General features: G+C 47.1%; 1 protein-coding gene across 5 annotated transcripts in view; it reads right to left on the bottom strand.

Annotated features, from left to right (window-relative positions):
• Positions 1-1,166: 1,166 nt before the first annotated feature.
• Slc37a3 (solute carrier family 37 member 3) overlaps positions 1,167-26,594 on the bottom strand; it is a 40,051-nt gene continuing 14,623 nt past the window's right edge. For 3 of the 5 annotated variants that reach the window (XM_032906707.1, XM_032906708.1, XM_032906709.1), the window contains exons 4-15: positions 26,034-26,126; positions 23,910-23,993; positions 21,459-21,604; positions 18,766-18,862; positions 15,826-15,910; positions 15,077-15,255; positions 13,004-13,145; positions 11,637-11,738; positions 11,047-11,094; positions 10,331-10,482; positions 4,048-4,113; positions 1,167-2,539 (exon numbers count right to left, since the gene is read on the bottom strand). In XM_032906707.1, coding sequence (XP_032762598.1) covers positions 2,447-2,539; positions 4,048-4,113; positions 10,331-10,482; positions 11,047-11,094; positions 11,637-11,738; positions 13,004-13,145; positions 15,077-15,255; positions 15,826-15,910; positions 18,766-18,862; positions 21,459-21,604; positions 23,910-23,993; positions 26,034-26,126 — 1,287 coding nt within the window. In that variant the 3' untranslated portion in view covers positions 1,167-2,446. Of the gene's footprint in view, positions 2,540-3,495; positions 3,962-4,047; positions 4,114-10,330; positions 10,483-11,046; positions 11,095-11,636; positions 11,739-13,003; positions 13,146-15,076; positions 15,256-15,825; positions 15,911-18,765; positions 18,863-21,458; positions 21,605-23,909; positions 23,994-26,033; positions 26,127-26,594 lie in introns of those variants that run through there. The other 2 variants (XM_032906710.1, XM_032906711.1) reach the window with 2 other exon arrangements.

The raw sequence follows: 26,594 nt of genomic DNA, 5'->3' as shown, positions 1-26,594 counted from the left end.
ATGTCAGCATGTGTGCACAGGTGTGTGGGCACATAAGCACACGGAGACCAGGGGTCGGCGCTCGGTACTTTCTCTATCACACCCCCTTCCCCACTGAAGATGTATTTTTTATGTGTATTCGTGTTTTGCCTGCAAGTACTTAAGTGTACCACGTGCATGTGGTGCCTGTGAAGGCCAGAGGGGGGCGCTGGATCCCTTGAGACTGGAGATACATAGATGATCGTGTTCTGGGAACTGAATCTGGGTCCTGAGCCACCTCTCCAGCCCCTCACTCTCTTCTGAGATAGGCTCTCTCCCTGAACTAAGCTCACTAATTCAGCTAGACCCGTCTCAAGTGGTTCCTGAGCACTGGAACTATGTGCTGCTGCACCCAGATGCACACATGGGGACAGGAGTTCATGCTTTCGTAGCAAGCACTTCGCTCGCTCAGCCAGCCCCCTCCCCAGCTCTGACTCTTTCTTCCAGGGAGACATTTAATAACAAAATGAGGTGATCGCCTAGGCATCTGTTAACGTTACTTCCTTCACAGGTTGGCAGAGGTAGATGGAGATTGCACTCAGACTCTGAGAGAAAGGCATCATTTCATCCTGTTCTGAGTGTTTACAGCTCCATTTCAGGTACAGCTTGGAGAGCCAGGGAGAAGGGGGTGCTCAACCACTGGGGACTAACCTGGGAAGGCACAGGCAGATAGCAGAACATGAAGATGCCACCCACTGATGAGGATGAAGCTCTGAGCCACACGTCCGTCCACAAGAGGGTCACAGTAAACAGGCTTGGCCTGCAGGCTCCACTGAGCTCATTCTGCTGCACAGGGAGAGGGCAGGTTTACACAGCGCCTAAGGGCAATCCCAGTACCTAGGGCAGGGGAGCAGCTCTCGCCATGAGGAGCAGCAATGGGCAACTCATGGCTTCACTGTACTTAACTGTAAGGCTGGGCTGGAGTGCAGCACAGTGGGGGACCCACACTGGGCATGTGCAGGACCCAGATTCCACCCTAGCACCACAAAAAGGAAAAACGAGCCAGTGTAAAGCTTAGGCAGGGATTAGGTAACCAGACAGCTGGACGTCTATTACAGAAGCTGGGGGTGGATTTGTCCCCTCTTCTGTGTTTTGTGCTTTCCCTTTATGTCAGTGACTGAACAGGAAATGGTCAGAAATCTGTAGTATTTCATTTTTTGTTGGTTTTTTTAAAAATATTTATTTTATGTTATGAGTACACTGTAGCTGTCTTCAGACACACCAGAAGAGGGCATCAGATCCCATTACAGATGGTTGTGAGCCACCATGTGGTTGCTGGGATTTGAACTAAGGACCTCTGGAAGAGCAGTCGGTGCTCTTAACACCTGAGCCATCCCTCCAGCCCCATCTGTAGTATTTTTGCAAGTACATGAAATACACATTTTGGAGCATAAAGCAAGAGGTGGAAAAATATTTCCAAACCCAAAATGAATTAGGTGTCCCTCAAAATTATACATTTTCCTCCTAGTTTGTTTACATAATTTAAAATGTATGTACAGAATGACCTTCATCGTCTTGAACATACACTCTACAATCTTCTAAAAAGGCAGGCCTCGGGCCCTAACAATACACTAACATGATTCAGTACATAAACTTCACACCCCCTGGACAAATTGCCTTTGTCTTTTCTCTAAGCCTGGCCTTCTGCAAAGGTAACTCCAGGAACTCAGCTGTGACTGTGACAGAGACCAATCTTTCAACAATAAGGCTACATAGAACAGCTTCTCAGAGGGTCTTACCTTTCCTAGACTGTGAATGTGGGGTTGAAAGTTCCATAATGGAATGTCTAAAATAACTTAATAGTTCACAAACAGAAGACTGCTCCTAGGAGTCAGTCAAATGTGAGTGAAGTCGGAGGAGAACAAGCAAACTGCCATTCTGGAGAGGACGAGGACTTCCAGAAGCCACAGAGTAACCCAGCCATCACAGGGTGTGATCTTCCACCTCTGCAAGGTGCGCTCCGTCCACGGCAGGCCTGCAGCATCGTCTGGACTCCGCTCTGCTCTGATGCTTAGGTGATCCACGCTCTGCAAACGTGGCATCAGCGCAGCGTACCTCAGTCTCCTCATCAATATAAACTTGCATGATTCTGCCTCCTGCTCACTTAGCTCTTGATTAAGGCTGAAGAACAAGGGTCCAGGACCAAAACCAGTATTTAAGGTCGGAGGGATAAGCTGACAAGCCCAACGAAGATGCTGGCAGCTTCACTTTCCTTCAGTACATCCACAAATGTAATAAAAATCTTCTGTGACTGCTGTAGTGTACAAAAATAATTCGGCCCTTGCTTGCCAGTGTCTGGGTAGCTGGCAGTGTTGCAGGATGCTTGGCAAGCTGAGGCTCCATTAGTGTTTAGATAACTCCACACGAGTGGGCTGAAGACCTATGGGCCCTCATAAGCTTCCAGTCCGTTCCCTCTTGTGGGTACCCGCTACTCATTAAGTATGGGAGCTTGTCTCCTCTGCACAAGAAAGAATACTTCCCTCACTATCAACGGTGAGATAAACAGAATTGTGCAACTTGTCTGTGAAGAGAAAAAAGTTTTTAAAATGAAGCAACAACTTATTTCTTTTAGAGCATCATGATTTGAGCATTAATGACGGATCTGGGCAAAACATCCATTTTGACTTCACAGAAATAAAACTTTCTGTCTTCTGTGAATTAGAAAATGACTTGAAAATTATAGTTAGAATAACAAACACATAATGTCACACAGCTGTGAAAATATAACTTAAGTGTGCCACAGCCACAGGCAAAGCAAGTCACTAGAGATGAACGTCAGGCTTCTTACATCAGACCTGGTGTTTAACAGTGCCTGGTAGCCTCACACCCTCAGGTACTTTGTTCTATTTAGCAGGTCTTCACAAGCCTGTACACTTATTTTTATTATTCGTTCTCCCCCCACCCCCGTGTGTGTGTGTGTGTGTATGTGTGTGTGTGTGTGTGTGTGTGTGTGTGTGTGTAGGGAGGAGGGAGAGCGTCAATGTGCACATGTGTACGCAGGTGCCACAGAACGTATGAAGGTCGGAGGACAACTTGGGGCAGCATGGCGGAAGGCTGAGGCAGGATCTCCCATTTCTGCTGCTGCTCCTACAGGGTAGCTATCTGCAGGCTTCCGGGCGGCTTTCCTCTCTGTCTTCTGGCAGCAGCTATGGGGTCACAGATGTGTGCCATCACACCTCGGTCTTTACAGAGGTTCTGGGTATCACCCTTGGGTTACCAGGTGCGTGCAGCTCGGACTTTTACTGAACTGTCTCCTCTTTGTTCTGTGGAGCTGGGCACTGAGCTCAGGCCTCAAACATGCTGCATCCCAAGCCCACAAATGGATAGTGGAAACGACTGGACTAACTTTTTTTTAAAGACAAGGTCTTTTAGGCTGGCCCTGAACTCATAATCCTGCCTCTGCCTCCTAAGTGCTGGCATCCCAGGTGCGTGTCACACATCTGAGTCATCAGAAGCTGGAGAAGAGAGTCCCCCAAACTTGCTCTTGTTGACAGGCTAGAGGACAATTGTCTAGACTTAGATGGTGGCCTGTTAGGATGCCTAGTTCCAAGAGCAAGGTCATCGGCAGGTGAGCTCAGTTGACCTGTCTTGAGCCCTGTCCCACCAACGATACAACAGAATATGTCACTTGCCTTTTCAACAGGAAGCAGCATTTTAAAGACAGGGCCTAATTGACTCTTTCTCATAAAGCACAAAGTCTCAGCCGAGGCTCTCTAGCCGAGAGGCTTCCCCTGCAGAGTGCCCTGGAGTTGGACGTGTTAATTAGAGCCTCACTCCACTCCTCTGTAACACTGTTGCTCTGCTTCAGAGCGCTCAAGTCCTGTTTAGCAGCCAGTCAGCCGCCCAGAGGAGCGCTGATTAATGAGTCTTTTCAGTATAATCAAAGGTTACTTTTCACACTAAAGTCTTTAAAAGCAATCAGCAATTTTGTTGGTTTCGAATCCTGATGAAATCAAATATTCTAAATTAAATATGGAAAATGGTCAAAGGGAAAACACACTTACCATGAGAATGAAAAACCACACTTACCATGAGGATAAAAAAGTAGAAGACCCACATCCACCCCAAGTTGTCCTGGATCAGAGACACCAGATACTAAAGGGAGAAAGGGAAACCATGATCAGTTCTTTATAAATTTACCAAATGATGGCTGGGGACGCGACTGCCCATGGAGTGCTTTGTTAACATTCACAAAGGCCCCAGGTTTGATCCCCAACATCACATAAACTGAACATGGTGGTGCATGCCTGTGACCTTGCACTTGGAAGGAGGATCAAAAGTTCAAGGTCATCCTCTACTGCACAGGCATTTGAGGTCAGCCCAGGCTAAATGAGACTCTGTATCAAAACGACAGAACAAAACAAACAAAAACAAGCGAACAGACAAACAGGGCTTGTAGTTAAAGCACTGCTCTCACTCATAACCACCCGTCAGTCCAGCTCGGGGGGAACCCACACCCTCTTTGACCTCTGAAGGCACCAGACATCTCTCCACCCATACACATTCACCAAGGCAAAGCACTCAGGCACATAAAATATAAATAAACCAGACAAGGTAGCTTGAAAGGAGATTAGGCAGGACTACTTTGGAAAATCAGGAGCTGGAGTTTGAATAACAACTTGTCGTTTATAGAGCTCTAGATGGGGCCGCAGCATGCCCAGGCTGGTCTTGAACTCACGCTCAGTCAGTCTGAGTGCTGGTAATGACTACAGGCTTGGCCCAACACCCTGCCTCCGTTTACATTTTATTACTGCCTCATCCTGTACAAAACTGCCGGGAAGCTGTGTGCTCAGTCTGCTTTCAGCATCTTCTGCCCCTGCTGCTCGCTCTTTATCCTGGAGCTGATGCTTCCAGAAACAAGCTGTCTCCTCCCGCAGCTCACTCTTCTTTCCTTTTCAAGTGTTTCTGAGGCACAGTCTTAGCATGTAGGCCTGATCGGCCTGGAAGTTGATATATAAACGATGGTGGCCTCAAATGCCCTGCTCACGCTCAGCCACACTCTCTGTTCACAGGGTTACTATGTTACCAACATTCCGCAGCCTAACTCCTCCCCTTTACCTTCAGTTACTGAAAAGAAGCTGAGAGCACTTGACCCAGCTAACCTCCCCCCTTATTACAGGACTATCTGACATAAACTTTGCAGTCCTATGCTTTTTGTAGTGTGTGCGTGTGTGCTCACATGCATGCACATGCACAGGCCCGTGAGTGTGCCCCAGTGTAAAAGCTGGAAGAGCATCAGGAGTCTTCCTCCATCCTGGTGCCTGTTCCCCAGGTCGCCAGACACAGGAGCCGTATTTTCTCAGCTAGGCTGGAACCCAGCAGGCCCCAGCAATCCTCTTGGTCTACGCCTCCCTCAGTGCTGGGCTACAAGTGAGCCTGGGACTCGGGGTCCTAATTCAGTCCTCTTGATTGCCCAGGGAGTACTCTGCCCCCATTTTAACCATTTTAAACTCACAATGATGTACACTCACAAGAGCAGTTTGTTACCTAAATCTTTTTACCCATAACACCAGCCCAGTAAATAGCAGTACGCACAACCTAGCCACTGGTAAGTTCTATCTTGTTTTCTTCTCCCCAGAGTCAGGGTCTCACTCTAGCCTAGGTTGGTCTTGAATGCATTATACAGTCTAGGGCAGCCTTGAACTTGTGTCCATCCTCTTGCCACAGTCTTCCAAGTGTTGAGATTACACCAGTCTTAGCAACTTTTAAATTTATTTTCTGAAGCTATAAATTTGCCTACTGTAGATACTTCATATAAATATTTTTTTTTCTGTCTGGCTTACTAATCATTCATTTAGTAAAATTTTCAAGATTCAACCAAACAGTAAGCAAGCATTAGCTCCTTTCCATGGCTGAACAGAATTTCACCGAGTGCATATATCATGTATTTTTTAATCCACTCGTCTGTTGAATACCTGCTTCCACCTTTTATCTATCATGAATAACACTGTAATAAACACCAGCATATGAATATTAGTCCTTGCTTTCAGTGCGGAGAGGGGAAGTAAACATAGGAGAACTATGCTAGGTCACATAATAACTGCACATTTAATCTTGGGAGGGGTCCACATATTTTCTGCACCATTTTGTTTATGCTCATACCAGCATGTAAAGCTCTGACTTTGTCTGGATGCACAAATGTATGGCACTTAAATGCCTGGTCCCACGGGGGTCAGAGAAGGGACCTGGAGCCCCTGAAACTAGAGTTACAGGCACCACGTGGGTGCTGGGAATGGAGCCATGCCCTCTGGAGGAGCAGCCAGTCCTCTCTCCCGCTAAGTCTCTCTGCAGTCCCTATGCTCTGCTTTTCTTTAACTACAGGATCCTCATGAGCAATCAAGTCGGACATCGGTGCCTCTGTCCGTTTTTCTCTGCCAAGGCCACGGAGACGCTTTCCGTGCATTCATATTAGCCGCTTATATATATTTTTAATAAAAATTTGCCTTATGGGGTTGGGGATTTAGCTCAGTGGTAGAGCGCTTGCCTAGCAAGCGCAAGGCCCTGGGTTCGGTCCCCAGCTCCGGAAAAAAAAAAAAAAGAAAAGAAAAAGAAAAATTTGCCTTATGTTTTCTTTTAAGAATTTCATAATTTTAGCTCTTAAAGTTAGATCTTTAATCTATTTTGAGGTAACTGTTGTAGAGTATAAAATAAGAATTCAATTACATTCTTTTTCACGGGGATCTCTAGTTCCTCCATACCACTGCTGAAGAGAGGACTTTCCTTCTCTAAACCTTCCTGCTAAACAGCCTTGACATTAGTCCTGAAAATCACCTGACCACAGATGAGGTAAGCCACATCCTCTGACCACATCATTACTGAAATGTGTGCTGGGAAAATAAAAGCAAAAGCACTCAGTGACCTGGCCTAGGTGCTATCAGACAAACGGACAGCGCAAGTCCAACTGGGTGCAGCAGCGTGCCTGAGACAGAAACACCTGTGAGAATGAGGCAGGAAGGTCATGGTCAGCCCGGACAGTCTCAACGCCCACTACAGCTTCAGAACACGGTAGCCTGCCAAACGCTAACTGGAACTCTACCCTTAAAAAATATTTATCATTCAAACAACCACAAGGATGTTTTTTGTGTTTGTTTTTCAAGACAGGGTTCCTCTGTGTGGCCCTGGAGCTCAAGGGGGTCAGCCTGAGTGCTGGGATTAAAGGCCACTACCCGACTAGCACTGTTTTCTTATTCATTATGTGTATACATGGGCGCCGAGCTCTCTCTCTCTCTCTCTCTCTCTCTCTCTCTCTCTCTCTCTCACACACACACACACACACACACACACACACACACACACACACACACCATTGTACATGTGGAGGTCAAAGGACAACCTGTAGAATTTAGTTCTCTCATTCTACAGTGTGATGGCCAGGGATCAAACTCAGGTGGTCAGGATTGTTAGCAAATACCTTTCCCCACTGAGCTACCTTTAAAAAATGTTCTGTCGATGTGCAGTTTGATAACATAAAGGTTCATCCACTACAAGGACAAAGCACAACAGTTTTCAGTGGATCTGAATTTATGCAGCCAATCATATGCAGTTAGCAATGTTCTGACCAACTCCAAAAGCGGCCAGCCACAGCAGTCACTCCTAGATACTCCACCCCTAGGACTCCAGATCAGTCTTTTTTCCTATAAGTGTACCAACTTCAGCCATTTCACATGAATGAACACACAGCGTCTCCGTGACTGGCTTCTTTCAGTAGCATATTGTTGAGGTTCGTCTATGCTGCGGCATCTTCCAAGCCTTCGCTGTTTCTAACTGATGGGTAACACTCATCATGGATATGCCGCATCCTGGTTACACATTCACCGACTGCTGGACACGTGTGCTGTTTCTACAGTTAGTGGATAACATGTTGAAGTTTCTTTCTTTCTTTTTTTTTTTTTTAAAGGGTTTGTACCTATCTTTTTAAAGGTTTATTTATTTATTAAGTGCACTGTAGCTGGCTTCAGACACACCAGAAGAGGGCATCAGATCTCATTACAGATGGTTGTGAGCCACCATGTCGTTGCTGGGATTTGAACTCAGGACCTCTGTAAGGGCATTCAATGCTCTTAACTGCTGAGCCATCTCTCCAGTCCCATGTTTAAGTTTCAATGGAGACATTAGACATTTGTTCTCCTTTCTCCTTAGTAGACAATGCAGTTTGATCTAATCCAGAAATGTGTGTCCAAAATGCAGTAAGAGGCTTGGCGAACTGGCCCAGCAGATAAGGACACTGGCCACCGAGCTTGGTCACCAGAACCCACACACCAGAAGCACGTGTGACACAGCACAGATACGCCCATTCACATACACACAACGTAAGCATACGTAAGCATAGGAACACCAAGCCCCCTTTTTACGTTAGTTGTCTGGAGACAGGATCCTGCTACGATTTGGATGGCCTGGTTGTTACTGCACAGCCCAGGCTGACCTTAAACTCAAAACCATCCTGCTGCTTCCTGAGGGCTGAGATTATAGGCATGCACTACCATGCTGTATTTTATTATTTTGTTTTGGTTTTTTCCTGAGGCAGTTTCTCTGTGTATCCTTGGTCATCCTGAGACTCGCTCTGTGACCTCAAACTCAGAGATCCTCCTGCCTCTGCCTCCTGAGTGCTGAGACTGAAGGCATGCGCCACCACCGCCCAGCCATGCTCAGTTTGGAACAGAGGACCGAGATCCAGATTGGCGTTGACCATGTGTAATGGCTGTTCACCAGGTGGCAAGCAGCAACTGCTATGGCAACCAGGAGGAAAAACAATAAAGTCTTAAAAAGTCCAGGGAAGGAAGAAGCAACATTGACCTGGAGGAGTCCAGGAATGGCTAAGGGCAAGGCTGATAGAGTCTTAACCTTCAGTCACAGAGTTTATATATAAGGCAAATCCTTAGGCAATGAAAAGTCATCCAAGAGTCCCCAAGAGCTGTGCATGGTGGCTCACACCTTTAATCCCAGCACTCAGGAGGCAGAGGAAGGTAGACCTCTGAGTTCCAGGCCAGCCAGGGCCATCTGGGAAATAAAATATATATGAGAGGGGTTGGGGATTTAGCTCAGTGGTAGAGCACTTGCCTAGCAAGCGCAAGGCCCTGGGTTTGGTCCCCAGCTCCGGAAAAAAAAAAAAAAAAAATCCGCAAGAGAAGGAATAACCACAGTGGAGAATGATTTACTCCTGGCCCAACCGCCTGACTGTGGCAGTCAGACTCATGGTGACCCATGCTTACAGTTGAGACACGCAGGACTAAAACTCCAAGTAGCCAGCACACTAACACAATCCCAGCACATGAGAGGTGGGTCAGGAACTCAAGGTCAGCCTGGCCTACATAAGAAACTGTCTTCAAAAAGGAAAGAAGAAAATTCAAAGTAAAATGTCTTAGGAAGGAACAATTTAAAATCCTCAATGTGATGGGGCAGGAAAGATGGCCAAGGGTAAAGACCCTTGTCGCCAAGCCTGACGTCCTGGGTTCAAACTCCAGGCCCACACAGTGGAGAGAGAACAGATTCTGACAGGTTGTCCTGACTCCCACATATATGCCCCATGGCATGCACACACGTACAGACATGTACATGTATAAAACCAGACGACTAGTCTCCTCCCCTCTGACGTGAAGCCTTCCGAATGGGTGACAATATCCCTGCTTGATTTCCACCCAGAGCAAACAGAGATAATTCTCCTACTCTCGTTAAATTATTTTTTTAATGCTTTTGTTCTTTAATTATACAGTCAAATATCAAATATTTCTTGTAGGTGCTTTGGAACCAGCACGTCCCCCGTGTGCCAGGAGCAATGACGTAGGGCTACAGGGGTGACCGGTCACAGTGCTGCCCTCACGGAGCCTGCACTTCTGCAAAGCATGCACTGTCTGGCCGGGTCACATCTGGATGGGCTACTGTCCCTCACTGTTTGCTCCCTCACTGTCCACAGGCACTAGCTATCAGTGATTCACCCCACTAATCAAGCAAACCAGCAAACTCAAATCATCCTGACTCCCACGGTAGGGCAGTCTCAGCCTAGAGGCTCTCCACCGTCCACACGGGAATATATAGGTCCACAGGTCCAACTCAGCATGTCTGCAGACCTCCAGGATTCTGCATCCCGGATGATTTTGCTACAGGACACCTATGGTCAACCTCTGGGACCAGTCATAAATGTCTGGCCTTGGAGAAAACAGAATGTACCCAGAGTTAGCTACACAATCTATGGCCACGTGTGATGTCTTCCATGCTAGGTCCCACCTAGGGCTGAAAACCTAGGGTTTTCTGTGCAGCAGTCCACAGCGCAAGAGCGCCCCCTGCCGTGGGAGTCAGCAAGCACATGCTCTCTCACCTGGCCCACGGCAGCACCAATACTCCCGGTTCCATCCACGATTCCTGTGACTGTAGCCAGAGCCTCGCTGCTTCCTTGGATCAGTTCTTGGCGACCCAAGTCTGCAGAAATAGCAGAGCTAACCATATTGGACGGTCCACCAATAAAAAACCCTGAAGCCATAAAGAGAACAGGTTCATGTTAAAATATGATCCACATTTCTAGCCATTGACCAGAGATGAAATATCCCAGTGTCTTAGCCAACGAGTTGGGGAGAAACAGAAACTAAAGGAAGTGCTTCTAGATAGTATTTTCAGACTAATGGTGTCTGTTCTTCTAAAATCCCTTCTGCAATGATATGACACTCTGGTGTGCCTACAGCACCTGAGGGAAAGAACATCATGGCGGGACGGTCAGCCTTTTTGATGCAATAGGCATGACCTCATTATCAACAAGTGGCAGCAGCTTGTCAGGGTCTATTACAGCAGAATTATGTCCCCCAAACACCAACCTACTCAGGTCACCCAACACGCTGGAAAGAGAGGGATGAGACAGTGTTATTTCAAAGGGGACCAACGGGATTTTATCTGCCACTGCTCTTGTAAGGCCACCCCTCGATGGGCATGGCTTGGCTCTGGTAAACTGAGTCATGCTAGTGTCAGTCCACTTGTGGGGGACAGCTTTCTCTGAACTCCCAGAGGGACAGCGCAGTGAACAGAAGTGTCAGTCCACCGTACCTGTGATGGTCATCAGGAGTGCATTGACGGACTTGTTGTTTGGAGAGCCTGTGAGAGAAGAGACACAGCCCCGTGACTGGAAAAGCAGTTGCATGTGCCTCCTCAGCAGTGCACAGCCAGCGGCTGCATCCCGGCCACCTCACAAGCCCTCCAGAGACAACAAAGGCAGGCGACTCTCAGGGCCCCTTCCAGCTTTTGTCCTGCCTGCCTCTGGCTACTGCTCAAGCTAATGAGATGTCTAAAAGCCGAGAAAGACTCTGCCCCTTTAGAACACACACACATACCCCAAGACCTACTAATTACCATCTTCCCACTTTTGAAACCTTGCCTCTTTTTATGGTTTTATTGGCTCTAATGCTGTCCCTCTGGAGCCGCCCCTCAAACAAAGCAATACACTCCCAAGCAAGCTTTTAAACAGGTCCACAAAGCAAGGGAGATGACAGTTTCCTCCCCACACAAATAAAACCATGTGATGACAGTTCCCAGGCACTCACAGCTAATCACAGACCTCTCCCTGGCTGACCACTGACTCTGGGCTAGTGCCCACCTTCAGAGAGCAGGAATCAATGCAACTGCAAAGGAATACTCACGACTATACCCAACAAGGGACCCAACTGCCAGGAACAGGCTGAGGGCCAGCACTGGTGCTCTCTTCTGCAGGACGTCAGAGATGAAGCCTTGCAGAGTCCCACCTTCAAGCACAAAGAGACGTCAGTGGAGAGCAGCTTTGGCTGTTCCTCGGGGGCCAAGGACACAGCTGGTTCTCCCAAGTCTCCCCCCACAGTCACTGCCCGTGGACAGGACACCACAAAGGAAGAAAAAAGAAAGCCACCGAAACCATTAATAGTCATATTTATCACTTTCCCTACCAAATAAAGACTGAACTGATTCCCCTGGATTTCCTCACTTGAATTTAAAGCATGATGAATGGAATCAAGAGAGCCTGGGGGCTGGAGCAGGAAGCTCACAAACGTGAAAGCGGCTCAGGCTGCCTGTGTGACTAGAGAGGCTCGGCCGTGAGGCTCGGTCAGCGGCACAGCCCCGAGCTGCAGCTCCAAACTACTTCCTCCCCTTTGCACCGAGATGCATGCTTGAATTATGGAGGATACAGAAGCATGGTCAGGTCTCGGGTGTCTACGTTACTCTTGGCTCTGGACCTAAGACTACCAATAACCAAGTTCAAATGTAATAGCAGTGTAACGCCTAAGGGCCTACTGTGCAGTTCGTGTGCTCAGGATAGCGTAGCTTTCCTGTAACTATGTGTAAACACCACACAGAGATGTTTAGGTGGGGCCCCAGTGCATAATCCGCTGGTCTGGTTTAAAGGTTTATTTCCTTGTTCGTACTTCTGGTTCTAAGGCAAAGCCACTGCTAAAATCTGTTATAGAACTAGTGTTACAGTGCATTTGCTATATGGTTCAATCCCCAGCCTGGAAATAAAACAAACCCGTTGTATACAGCAAGGCAATTGGGAACACACACAAGAAAGGGAAGGAAAGTCCCTTCTGTTTCCCTTTCTCTGGCACCTGACAATCTACGTACTAAGGCACTATGTTTGCTTCCTTGGCCGGAGACAGCGGGACAGTGGGAAGAGGCCAAAATGAACACATTCCTACTCCATCTTGAATCTCTCACAAAATCAGCTTCAAAGCCAAGCCATCCCTGAAAGCACACAAAAGCCCTGCATTTAAAGAGATTCCCAAGTGTTCCCAGGACAAAAGAACTGATCCGTCAACCGCAGACTAAGAGAAGACAGCCCTATAAATCACAGCCTGTCTCAAGCTGGTCTTCCTTCCTATGGACTTTTTGTTCTCACAGAAGTTTGCGTGTTTACTGGGAGGACAGGTTGGGAAAGACGGCTGTGGAACAAGCAATAAAACTTCAAATGAGGCGAGGTTCCCTAACTGTGAAAGACGGCCGGCGACTAACTGCGGGAGGGAGGTGCACACGTGCGTACCTATGATGCCTCCAACATCGTACCAAATGGACAACTTGTCAGCTTCAGCCTCCTTCCACCCGAAGTTGTTACTCAGATAAAAGGGCAACCAGAAGAAGAAGGAGTAATTCACTAGCTTCAGGCAGGCGTAGGCCAGTGAGTACTGCAAGAAAAATACAACTATCAACAAGCAGCACGCTGCACAGCATGACATCGTTCCTGACTTTACCCAGAAGCCCTTTTCTCTTTATTTCTATTGGTTTCAAAAAAAAACAAAAACAAAAAACAAAAAACAAAAAAAACAAAAAAAAAACCCAGAAAAAAAAAAAAAAAACAAAAAAACAAAAAACCCCAAAGAACTATGCACAGGTTTTTCCTAACTACCCCCAGTTTCTTCTCCTATCATTTCTCTGGTAAAAGCAAGCCAGTGTTTGAAACCCAGAAAGCACCCTACCCATATTTCTTTATTTAGACAAAAGGTCCCTGGTGTCCATGCTTCCAACCAGCATCAGCCACAGGCAAAGTCGGCCTAGCAAACCTCAGCTCACACTGCCAGCAGCCAGGCTTTCTTGGTTCTCTTCCCACAAAGTTAACTCTGCAAACTACAGAGAGTAAGTGACTCGGTCACAGACAAAAGACATCCACCTGAGGATCAGGTTGGCGCTTCCAAAAGCCCTGCACCCCACAGAAAAGAGTCAAAAAGAGAAGAGCCATGGTCTTCCCTGGCCTCTGGCTCTCTTGTGAACGAGAGCTGCCTTAAGTGGGTGATGGCTGAGACTCCTAGATCCAACACATACATTATGACCAGGAAACCCTGACCATTAGCATCAAAGGGAAGGCAGAGGAAGAGGGCGGACTTCAAAGGGTGTCTGGCTAGTACTTCTGCCCCTTCCCCCCAGTGCCAGTTATTTCCCAGGTGCCACTTGTTTTAAAAGAGCTTCCCTGGCAGGCAGGGCAGCAGACGCCCCATAGAGAGTCAAATCCCAATCGCTGCAGCTCTCTGCCCAGACAGCCTGCTACAAAGACAAAGGCTTAACTAGACTTCCTCTCCACCCTGCCTGTGCCGGAGAACAATGGCTCAGGACGTACAAAGGAGCCAGCAAATGAGTTTCTTGTTTAGCCACAGCGAACCGAAGTTCTGTCTCAACCAAAACAACTGCCAGTAAAACAGTTTAATAACCGAATGAACGGGCCTAAAGGGCCTAAAAGAATCAGTCTCCCTGTGCCAGTCGCTGTCTTTGGATTCAAGGATTAGAGAGTGTTACGCTTGACTACCTGTTGGAAGGGTTGTTTCCCAGCAGAGAGGCAGAGGGCAGAAGAGAGCTGGGAGGGACAGAATAGCATGGCCTACAGACTTGTATCAGGAAAACAAGGTGACCAAACAGATGCTTTGACGACTACACGATGAGCTAGGTAAGCTGGGTGTCATCTCATCCAGGGCACTGAGACACAAGGATGGGTTGGGTGACTTACCCAGGTCTCACAGAAAGTTACTGGGCAAGCGGCAAACACAACCTAGGCCTCTTAACCTCCACTCCAGTGCTAGGCACCTAAAACATCTGGACAGACAGACTGCAGCAGGAGGGGTTCGGCTCAGACAGAGTTTATCCTGACTGCAAAGGCTGTGGAAATGCTGGGACCCATTACCAAGAAACACTTGTATATTCTGTCTTAGGCAACTCCCTACTCCCTGGAATGATCAGAACTCACAAATAAGGCAGATAATGAACTGTTCAAGCCCCGTCTTGGTCCAGGAGAATCCGACAGATTCAAGACACATATTTAGAAACTTGTTAGTTTTGCCTTGGTGGTTGCACGATGGGTCAGGATCAGCAGGTCCACAGTCACAGCTGGCCTTGCCCACCTGACCCAGGTTGTCTGAAGCTTCTAGGTGTGACAGGCTTAAGTGAAGACTTTTCAGTTCTCCCAAGGCTGAAAGTCTCCACTTATCACGGCTACCAGGGAAGCCGACAGATGCTACACAACCCTCTCAGACTGTCCATAAACTGAAGGCAGCATGCTCCCTCCCACCCAGCAGAGCACCACTGAAGGCCTGGGGCCTGGCCAGCTGTGGGAGGAGACAAGCATCCTTACCGGTATGACTCCAGGAAGGCAGCAAGCCTGGTGAAAGCTTATTGCCTTCACCTGGATGACAGCTCTGTCCTCCTGGATTGAATAATTGGGCTCATAGTCATCTTCATTTTCAGCACCATTAATGAGTGGCCTCTGTGAATCTTCCTCCGAGCCCTCCTCTGCCTCGATACTCGGGAGACCTAGGAGGTGTTAACAGCAACTGTTTACAGAGTACAGGCCTGCGTGCCCAGCCTTCCTAGGCTCTGCACACTTCACCACCTACAAGGTTCATACTCTTCTTATTTTCATTTTGTAGAAGACCCAACTAAGGACAACTACATCCAACTGACTCCACCGAGCCTTCACTCAGGAAGAGCTACGCACTTCTCTGTTCCTGAGGCTTTGCTTGTACACCCCGCATTTAACCATAAGAAAGTATCAAACGCAATCCTTTCTTATAGAGGAAAAGAATCCATTCTTAGCCAGCATCTCACTAACGCAAACCATGGACAAGTGTTCAGTTCTTCCTGTACTCAAGAGAAGGTGAGCTGCACTCCCCTCAACTCCCTGCAGTGGTATAAGATGTGGCTGTGACAGGGGACAGGGGACAGGGGACAGGGGACAGGGGACAGGGGACAGGGCAAAACTGCTCCTTTAATTCCCCAAGAGGAGTGTGCAGCTTTCCTTAGAAAATGTCATTTCCTGTCCTTGGACTTTCCTTGGCTCCTAACAGTAAGATATTTTGAATGGAAGAGATGGCTTTTCCTCACCAATTTCTTCTGGTGACACTAGAAGTCCAAAGAAGATGACGATCCCACCAGCAAATTGCACAGACGCGGTCACGAGAAAGGCGTACTAGAGGAAAGGAGAGAGGTGGCTCTTATAGAGGTCATCACAGCTATGTTCATTACAGACAATGAGGGAGGGTGGGGACAGGAAAGACAGGGAGGACTTCAGTGCCCTGAGCTCCAGGCTGGGCACTGTTCCAAGTGACCTACATGTGACTTCCCATTGCATTTTCCCATTGAGGACATGGTTAGACTCAGAGGACCACAAGGGTCACCTGGATACTAAGTGGCTACTATTAGGATTAGAAAATCAGGATTAGGGGTTGGGGATTTAGCTCAGTGGTAGAGCGCTTGCCTAGCAAATGCAAGGTCCTGGGTTCGGTCCCCATCTCCGAAAAATAGAAAAAAAAAAAAGAAAATCAGGATTAGTTCCTCAAATCTCATTCTTTTCATTATTCACACTCCTACAAAAAGCATCTGCCTTTGAAGACATTAAATCAAGGGGATCAAACAAACTCAAAACAGTGTTAAAAGGTAACACGCAGGTAAACAGACAAGAAGAACCTAGTAAGAAACATTCAAGATTGGAGCTGGAGAGGTGGCGCAGTGGTTAAGAGCACTGACTGCTCTTCCAGAGATCCTAAGTTCAAATCCCAGCAACCACACGGTGGTTCACAACCATCTGTAAAGAGATCCGATGCCCTCTTCTGGTGTGTCTGAAGACAGCTACAGTGTACTCACATACAAAATAAATAAATAAATCTTTAAAAAAAAAAAAAAAGAAAAGAAAGAAAGAAACATGTAGGATTCAGAAGGAAGCACCAGCTAATGGATGCTGACCCAGCAAGTTGGTGTGAAGGGAACAGTGGAAAATTCATCTTCCAAGGCACAGGTACTACAGGCTAGGGATGAGATGGGACATTCTCTACAAGCAAGTCTTAGGTGAGGCTTTGGCCCAGAACTACAGGGAAGAAAACTGCCACGGAAAATGGCAGAGGTCAGGAGGGAAGACTCGATGGCCAGGCTGTACTGCCAGCTTATCAATAGGGAAGACATGTTGATAGTGTTGATATGGACAACGAGGCAGAATTTTTTTTTCTTTTTTTCTTTTTTTTTTTCAGAGCTGGGGACCGAACCCAGGGCCTTGTGCTTGCTAGGCGAGCGCTCTACCACTGAGCTAAGTCCCCAACCCCGAGGCAGAATTTTTAAACAAGTGAATGACAAAATTAAAGCATTACTCCAGAAGCCAGCCTGAGGAGCAGCACAGGCGTGAGTGAAATTCACACTTGCACCAATTAGTACAATCCAGGTGTGACAGGTGTGAAACGGCCTGGAACAAAAAAGGTGATTGTGATAGAAGACAGGCCTGGACCACATCTACTCTCTGAAAGAGCAACTGACTTAATTATTTAGGTTTCTGAATGGGCATCCTACTTAAGAAAATATGCATTCAAAGTGGAGTAAATCCTTTTCCCCAACCCCTCCCCAGCCCAAACATGTAAACACTGCTGTATTTTATGTTCTCCATGGACCACGGTTAGGAACCATACAGGCTAAAACGGCCCCTTTCATTTCTCCGTTCTCCCAATGGCTCTCAAGGCACACTGCGTGGCCTGCTTGCTGTCTGTGAGGTCTTCCCTGTGTCTTAATCATTTTCAGTTCCGAGCTTGAGTCTACGTCAGTTACATGGCATCTTCCAACAGGTACAGCAGAGTTTAATACTTCCCCATCAGCTGACATTTAACACCAATCTTTGGCTATTACAAACTGTGCTGAGGTGACTGTAATAGCATTTGTTTGTGCGTGTGTGAGCACGTTCACCGGTGCCGATGCTTCCTGGAGGTGAAACAGCTTGGTGAGAGCAGCTATAACTTGAGACATTGCCAATCACTGCCGTGTCATTGCCTCACAGCCTCGAGGAAACGACAGGTTACCAACCTGAGTCTTACCAAGCTAGTAAATACTCAGGAGAGACTTTCTGTCCCTTCCTTCCTTACTTATTTTTCCATAAAAAAAAATTATTTACTGGTTCAAAAAAAATAGCTAAATTCAAAATATACCAAGAATTCTGGATAATTTGCATGCTTCCCTTTCTTTGTTCATGCAAAGAAATATTGGAAGGCAGAACAAAGGCGGCTCAGCTCTCCAGACACTCAGACTACGATGCACCAGGTAGACCCAGCTTCTCGTTCTGTTAGTTCTAGGGACTGTTTCCTAGGAGAGCTGCACTTCTAGCACCACTCCAACTCCCAGGGATATTTGGGATAGATGCCTACAGCTTCCTTGGCCATTTGATGCCTCAGGAATACAAAGCAGTTAAACATTCCAAGCAATTGGCAGCATCTCATGAGATACTCCCAAAAGGCTCAAGGGTCAGGAAGGAAACGACCTGTCTTTACCCCTCTTTCTACAAGCACAGGCTTACTTAAACTTGAGCCAGCCGGGAATCCACTACCCCACCCCATTCAGACGCTGCCAAATGCACATCAGACTGATCAAGCCCCACCCCAAAGGCTTCCTCCCGTTGGCATGGACTCTAGTTGACAGTGTACCTGGAGACTGAAGGTCCCTTCAGAGGCTCTTCCACACCCACAAAGGATGTTGGCAGCTGGGCTGCCCCCACACCCAGCCTTGCTCAGTACCCACGGTTCTACATCCTTTCCTTTCTTGCATGCTGGGCTATCAATCAAGTACTCAAGTACTGGTGATCATCACACAGCCCAAGCCCCTCAAAACCAGGCTAGCTTCCTTCTATCAGTAACATTACACACCACGGCTCCCAAAACACAAAGTTTTCTTGCCAGGCCTGGTGGTGCACTCCTGTAATCTTAGCACTTGGGAGGGAGAGGGGAGAGGGTGAGGAGTTCTTGGTTAACTAGCAAGAACGAGTGTACACACATAAGCTGTGAAAGAAATACCCACCTCATAGCCATACTGGAGAACCGATGAAGCCAGGCATGCTCCCAAAATATTGCCCACTGAAGCACAGGCACTCCAGAGACCAAAGACAACTCCTCGGCTAAGGAGAACAATGGAGAACCAAAGACACTGTGTCAGAGGGATTCTACACCCAGGGCAAAATGAAAAACAATGGCTGAAACAGCAAAGATGTGCATTACAAAAAAATAAATAGGGGTTGGGGATTTAGCTCAGTGGTAGAGCGCTTGCCTAGGAAGCGCAAGGCCCTGGGTTCGGTCCCCAGCTCCGAAAAAAAGAACCAATAAATAAATAAATAAATAAATAAATAAATAAATAAATAAATAAATAAAACAAAAAAAACAACAACATTCTATTTAAATTTTTGAAAAATACATCAGAATGGTAAAACCAGATTCCTGAGATGTAGTGCTATTACACTTTCATTTAGAGCCTGGACACTGAGCTCAGAGGTACAGCCCCCGCACTATAGTAGTGAAGGCCTGAGTTCCTTGTAGGGCAGGTCAAAGAAAAAGAAGTGAAAAGAAGCCAGGTATGGTGGCTTATACCTCCAAGCCCCGCACTTAAAAGACTAGGGCAGGATTAGAGCGAGTTCAAGGCACCCACACTACATTGCAAGACCCCCATCTCAACAAAAACAAAAGATGAAAAGCTCCAATATATAAAATTACTAAAACCCATCAAGGGGTCATGGAGGAGGCAAATCAGGAAGCCAGGACCTAGCTGCCCACTGAGAAGAAGAATCTGGCCTGTGAAATCTGTGATTTTCAGCACTCAGTCTCAGGGGACTTTGCGATTACTTTGTGGTCAGCTTCCCAAGCAGTCAGAGTCTGAAGCAGTACTGTCCTGACTTCTCTAAGGACAGCTGTTTCTTTAGCATCAGTCGGCTGGCACTTCAGAGCCCCAGCAGAAGGATCCCAAGTTCAAGACCAGTCTGAGCTCCACGGTAAGACTCTACCCCAAAGGCTTCCTCCGATTATCATGGACTAATCTTTGCTGGCAGTGTACCCTGGAGAAGCAAAGTCCCTCAGAGGCTCTTCCATGCCCACAATGGACACTTCCATAATGCCAAGGTCCACAAGAACTCTCACTCAGTTTTATCATCCTTTTCATTCTAGCCCTACATTCTTGAAAAACCTCCAAGGTGGGCTACAACATGAGCATTAGTGTTCATCACACAGCCCAGGCCACTGCAAACCAAGCCAGCTTCCTTCCATCAGTAACACAGAGCTTTCTTGCCCGGCCTGGTGCTGCATGTCTGTAGTCCTAGCACTCAGGAGGCAGAGGCAAGCGGATCTCTGTGAGTTTGAGGCCACCTGTTCTACACGTTCTAGGACAGCCAGGGCTACATAGAGAGACCGGAAATTTAAGCTGGGTTGGGAGCACACACTTGGGAGGCAGAACAGGTAGATCTCTTTGAGTGTGAAGCCTGCTTGGTCTACACTAGTCAGGGCAACATAGCGAGATGCTGTCTCAAAAGAAAAGGGAAAAAATTTAAAGGGCTGGGGGATAAAACTTTGTGGTAGAGCACTTGCCTAGTATGTCTGAAGCCCTGTGTAACCTCTAATTCCACTATTAAAAAACAAACATAAAAAGGAAGTGCCTTTACCATGCAACCGTACTAATACGTGGGCAGAAGGAAGCAGAGGGCACCGGCCTGCTGCGATATAATCAGAGCGCTCTGGAATGTCACTCATCCTTCTGCAGGGCAGCTGACAGGCAACGGTCACAGCACTACAGACTGTTTGTGATCAAGGAGCTCCAGTTATGAAACTGGGCAGGATGGAGGCTGCGAAGCATCCGCCAGTGCACGGTGAACGCCACAGCGGAAGGGGAACGTCTGTGCATCCTCTGCTTCCCATGTATAAGAGTAAATGTGCGAAGAAGCCAGGTGGAGATAAGCATGCCCCTGACAACATAGACACACTGACCCAGTAAATGACTAGACTCCAAGTCAACACTGCTTCCAAAACAGTGACACGCTGCAGAGCAAGTCTAGTTCCCTCAACTCTGTCCTACGACTCAGACCCAGCATGCCTTCTTCCAGGCTGGCTTAAGAGCCACCAGCAGGTAGGCACCTTCCTTTATCTTGCAGCCCACACCACACATGGCAAATCCAATATAATCTAACCTGAAGGCTGAGGGGTAGGGCAATGCTCAATCTAAGCTCCAAAGTGTGCAGCACCTGAATTACGGCCCTTGCTTGTGACCTTAGGCATGTCCTTAGGAACATGGGAACTTATTTCCTGTGTACTGGCAGTATCTTCTACATGTGACACAAGTGCTCAACCCTGGGGCTATCCCCCCAACTTTCATGAATAACTTTCGGGCTAAGTTTCCTTATGTTAATGTATGATAAGGGAACCACAGAGTCCCAAGATGTGACAAAGAGGACTACACTCAAGAGAACGCCCATAAAGGATGGCACATGAGTGGGAACTGTAACCTAAAGGAGAAGAGCTCAAGGAGGATGAACGGGGACACACAGCCTTAGGAATATGACTCTCTGGGTGTCTATAGACCATCACTGAAGTCCACAAGACACTCTGCCTTGGGCCTTGTATCCTGAAACTGCTCAGAGAGATGATGAGACACGCTCTGAAGCACCAAGTAAACAAAATGTGACCCAGACGCAATGGCCCGACATCAGTGGCAGTCAGAAGAAGGAAACAGCATACCCAGCTTTCCCAAACCAGTTGCCCATCACAGCAACCACACAGGGCCAGCCAGTGGACTGCAGCAGGCCGTTCACAATCCACAGGCCACAGTAGAACCACTTGTTGTAGAAGTGCAGCCATTCCGTAAGAGTACCAAAGACAAACACCTTCGAGAGAAGGAAAGAGAAAAGGGACATGTGACATCCACACAGACAGTTTCAATACACCCTGCTTTCCAGGATACACAGAAAGTACACTCATGGGATAGGGAGAAGGCTCAATAGGTAAGTATGAGACCAAGTGCAAATTCCTGCAGCCATGTAAAAACCTGAGCGTGGTCATGTGTACCCTTGTCACCCCAGAGCTGTGTGGGATGCAAAAAGAAAGATTGCTGAGGCTTGAGAGATGCCAGGTAGCGCCAGGTTCAGGGGGAGACCCTGCCTCAAGAGGATGGGGTTGGAAAGGGGTAGATAGATAGATCAGGACCCACTCTGCCCCCCGCATTGGCCTCTGTATGTGCACACATGCGGGCACATACTCGTGCGGGCACATAATTATGTGCACACACACACGCACATGCACACACGCACACGCACACACTTGCATCCTCTACTCTAGAAGCAGATTCCTCATTTTCTGTCTTCTTCCATCTGCTCCCTCATCCCCTGTGTGAATGGCAATCTCAAGAGGGCTGCAGCGCCACACAAACCCACATGCCCATGTTCAGTCAGGACAGAGCAAGGCACTGGGCATCAGGGCAGTCCCAGGCGAGCACAGCTGTTGTTATGGCAACTACTAAGTTCACTCCCATGAGTGCATCCTAGCTGTCATCTGCTGAATTATTCAACAGTTTCTACCATGGGCCTATTTTTTTCCAGACACTTTGCTCAAAGGGACTTTTGATTCACAGTCGAACCCTATTTTGAGAGGTCTTGGTATGGGTGAGTAAAATACTGTCAGATCTCAGTTGTAAATTCTGGAATAAGCACAACTACAAGAACAGAAAAGTGGGCAGTGGTTGCCAGCAGCTGGGAGAAGGGGGAGAGGTAGTCCCTCAGCTTTGCTTGTCTGGGGAAGCAACACTACATGCTTAAGGGTTTATGGATGCACTGTTTAAATACTGAAAAAGCATGAATATAAGTAAGTACAGGCCATCTGCTTATGATAAACTGCTTTGATTTCTAAAACTCTAAGAAAAAAATTTTTCCCTGTAATGTAAATGTCAGACATTGAAAAACTATAATCTCGGAGTTGATTCAATCAGTAAGAACCCCTTGCTAACTGGCAGTAAATGACAATGGCTCTGATATGGATCCCGCCTTGCACAGCACCTACCTTGTGAGGCGCCATTCCAAATGGTGGCAGGCAGGCAGACACACGCACCCACGCACGCACCCACGCACGCACCCACGCACGCACCCACGTGCACACTGCAGCAGTGGGAGGAGGGATCTGCACATCCCTTTGTAATGAGGAAGGTGAGACACTGCAGAACTGGGTCAGAAAACAGGAGGAAGAAGAGGCAAGCCCAGGCTGTCCCAGGCTGTCCCAGGCTGTCCCAGGGTCTGTCGTGTTACTCTGGAAAGCCAGACTGAAGCAGAAGCACAGGTGAGGGAGAAGACAGCAAGAGTACCCAAGAGGTCAGGAATGTGCCTGCCCAAGCAGGGGAGGAAGTCAGGACTCTCACTGACTCAGAGAGGTGCAGGGGTGTCACCTGGCCATGGCACGAGGGCCATTTGAGACAAGAAGGAGAATAAAAGCACTGGGTAGGAAGCAGTGTCCGGGGAAGGTATCAGAAAATATTTTGTCTTCAGCAAAGAGAGACAAGCAAATATGATTGGCAGGCAGCCTGAGACCAAATGCAGACAGCACTACGCTGTTTATTCAGACTACGGGAATCAAGGAAGGACAACAAGATCCACCTGAAGCTGGGCAGTGGTAGAGCACACCTTTAATCCCAGTGCTCAGGAGACGGGGGCAGAGGCAGGAGGATCTCTGAGTTCAAAGCCAACATGTTCTACAGAGTGAGTTCCCGGACAGCCAGGGCTACACAGAGAGACCCTGTCTCAAAAAACAAAAACCAAAAAAATAAAAAAATATAAAAAAGATCCACCGAAGCCAAAGACACACAGGGGGATGGCATGAAGACGGCCTCTCTCCTCCACTCCAGATGGAGGTAGAGAAGGGCTACCTAAACTCTAGAGCATCTGGTCGAAATAGTAGTAACTGTTTATTTTTAAATTGTATTTATTGTTAGTGTGTTTATGTTTGTGATATGCAAGTGTGAGTGGGTGGGGACACATGCAGGGTACACTCGTGAAGGTCAAGGGGCAACTTTCAAGCCCAGTGTCTCCACACCCACGGTGGGATCAGAGGACTGAACTCAGGTCATCAGCTGAGCTCAGCTTCTTTAACTAAGCCATCTGGCCAGCCCAGTAATAACTACAATAATTATAAAATCTTCCAGCTTACCACAAATGCAGAAGAGCACATGCCAAAGGACAGAACCCATCGCAGATTCAGCCGGTCCCCTATGATGCCACTGATGAAGAGGCCCTAAAATAAAAGCATTTCATTTGGTGGCTCTACAAACAGTCACAGTCGGTCGAAGCTGGGAGCACACATGACACATGAGGCAAACCAGAGAGGTGACTGAAAAAAGAAATCAGCCCTTATTCCCATGTCCACCTTTGTTCAGGAACGTCAGTGCTTCAGCAAATAACAGTGCACCGTACATGCTGCAGGGAAGCCAAAGCCAAGCCTCCAGTACACCCCGTTTTCAAGATGAGCTGGGCTAAGCAGTCCTCAGCCTTCCTGCACTATGAACCGCCTGCCCTTGGAGCTAAGGAGTGTTGCCACGTGCGCAGTCTGCTGGTGACTTGTAAGGTGCAGGACAGCTCTCTAGCTGTCTGTGCCCCTTGGCTTTCAGGGCATCTCTAAGTAGAGGACGGATGGGAAGGCTGGAAGAGGCGTGACCAATGAGAGGCCTAAGTGGCCTGTCTTCTGCCTGTCTTCCCAGTGCCAAGCAGGAACTAAATACTGAGATCAGTCCAGACCCCGAGGGCAACACACCTTACATTTCTGCCACAAGCGTGTAAAATGAGTAACTGTCCTGACTTCAAGCTATTTCCAATACACTGACTGTCTTGATGACACAGAACCCTTAGATGACAGATATCACAAGTGCTTGTCCCTCCTCACTGCAAGCACAGCACACAAGCATTAAAGTAGGCTCAGTGATCTACAAACGCCACGAGAGGCCTTGTGCCATTTGTGACCAAGGGGACAATGAAAAGCTCTTTCGGATGATGAAATCAGCTGGTTACGTGTTGCTCCCGAAAGCAGAATGCCTGAGAGTCATCTAAGAAAGGCAGATCCAGAGAAACAACCAACTTGGAGCTGGAGAGATGGCTCGGCAGTTAGGAGCAATGGCTGCTCTTTCAGGGTCTGATGCTCAGAACTCACAACTATCTGCAGGCCAGGTCCCAGGGATCTGATACAGACACCGGGCACACAAGCGGTGCACAGACATACATGCAGGCAAACCGCCCATATACATAAAATAAAAATCTACCTGGCATGGTGGAGCGTGCCTTTAATCCCAGGACTTAGGAGGCATAAGCAGGAAAGTCTCTGCTGAGTTTGAGGCAAGACTGAGCTATATACAAAGCAAGCTCTAGGGCAGCCAGGGCTACACAGACCTTACTGCAAAAAGAAATTAAATTTTCCAAAGGATCTTATGAGGGAGAAGGGAAATCAGTAGTAGTAGAACATGTGTCCAGGTATAAGCCCCAGGTTTGATTCTCACCACCACAATATTTAAAATAATGATGATGATGATGATGATGATGGTAATATAATAATAATAATAATAATAATAATAATAATAATAATAATAATAATAATAATTGGGGTCTAGAGAGATGGCTCAGTGGTTAAGAGCACTGACTGCTCTTCCAGGTGTCCTGAGTTCAATTCCCAGCAACCACATGGTGGCTCACAATGGCTCTGTGATGAGATCTGATGCCCTCTTCTGGTGTGTCTGAAGAGAGCAACAGTGTACTCACATACATAAAAATAGATAAATTAATTTAAAAAAATGTAGTTACTTAAAAATTAATATAATTATATATAAATTATATATATAATTTAGTAGCTTTTAAAAATTTATATAATTATATATAAACTATATATAAAATATATAATTTTAATATATTAAATTTATATAATAAAAATCTTTGATTTAAAATTTTAAATTAAGGGCTGGAGAGATGGCCCAGAGGTTAAGAGCACTGACTGCTCTTCCAGAGGTCCTGAGCTCAATTCCCAGCTCACAGCTCTCTATAATGGGATCCGATGCCCTCTTCTGGTATGAAGACAGCTGCGATGTACTCATATACATAAACTAAGTAAATATTTAAAGAAATTTAAATTAGGAATATTTTATATAATAGTTATTTTAAAAACAAAATATAATTTATATATGAATTTATAAATTATACATTAAAATTATACATAAACTAATATAATTCTAATACATAAAAATTAAGCCATTATTTAAAAAACAAAAGTCAACGTCATAATATTAACACTTACCACCGCATAGGAGAACAAAAAAACAGTATCTAGTGTTCCGAGAAAAAGAGTGGCGTCCTCCGTGCTGGGAAAGAGACGGTTGCTGCTCCAGATCTGCAGAAACACAGGACACGTCACTCCGCTGCGGCCTCAGTACCTCATATTGTTCATCCACCTGCAGCCACCATGACTGCCTAACCCCAGTGGTGAAGGGCGCGGCAGGGACCTCTGGTAAGGAAACGCAGGCACACGAGGAAAGGGGTGATCCCAGACCAGGCTTCCTGTGTGAAAAGCCAGCTCTACGAGGGCCTGCTGCCCCCTAGGGCGTTTGGGATGCTCCTTAGCACAGAGTCTCTCTTAAGTAAAATGCTGAGCTGCTGGTAATGGGGAGCTGCTGGTGGCCTAGTCGTCCGCGAGGACACTAGGCGTGTGTGCAAATGCAGGCATCGGGAAGAAATCAATTCTGACTGAATTAGATACCCTGTAGATGAGAGACCGTGCCCTCCATCTAGGAAAGCCATGTTTCATATGCCTTAAAGTAACCCCCGAGCTGGAGAGATGGCTCAGCGATTAAAACACTGG

Source organism: Rattus rattus, chromosome 6 (assembly GCF_011064425.1).
Source record: "Rattus rattus isolate New Zealand chromosome 6, Rrattus_CSIRO_v1, whole genome shotgun sequence".
Classification (NCBI taxonomy): domain Eukaryota; kingdom Metazoa; phylum Chordata; class Mammalia; order Rodentia; family Muridae; genus Rattus; species Rattus rattus.
Note: the sequence above shows the minus strand (reverse complement) of the source record. Positions and strands in the feature narration are given on the sequence as shown.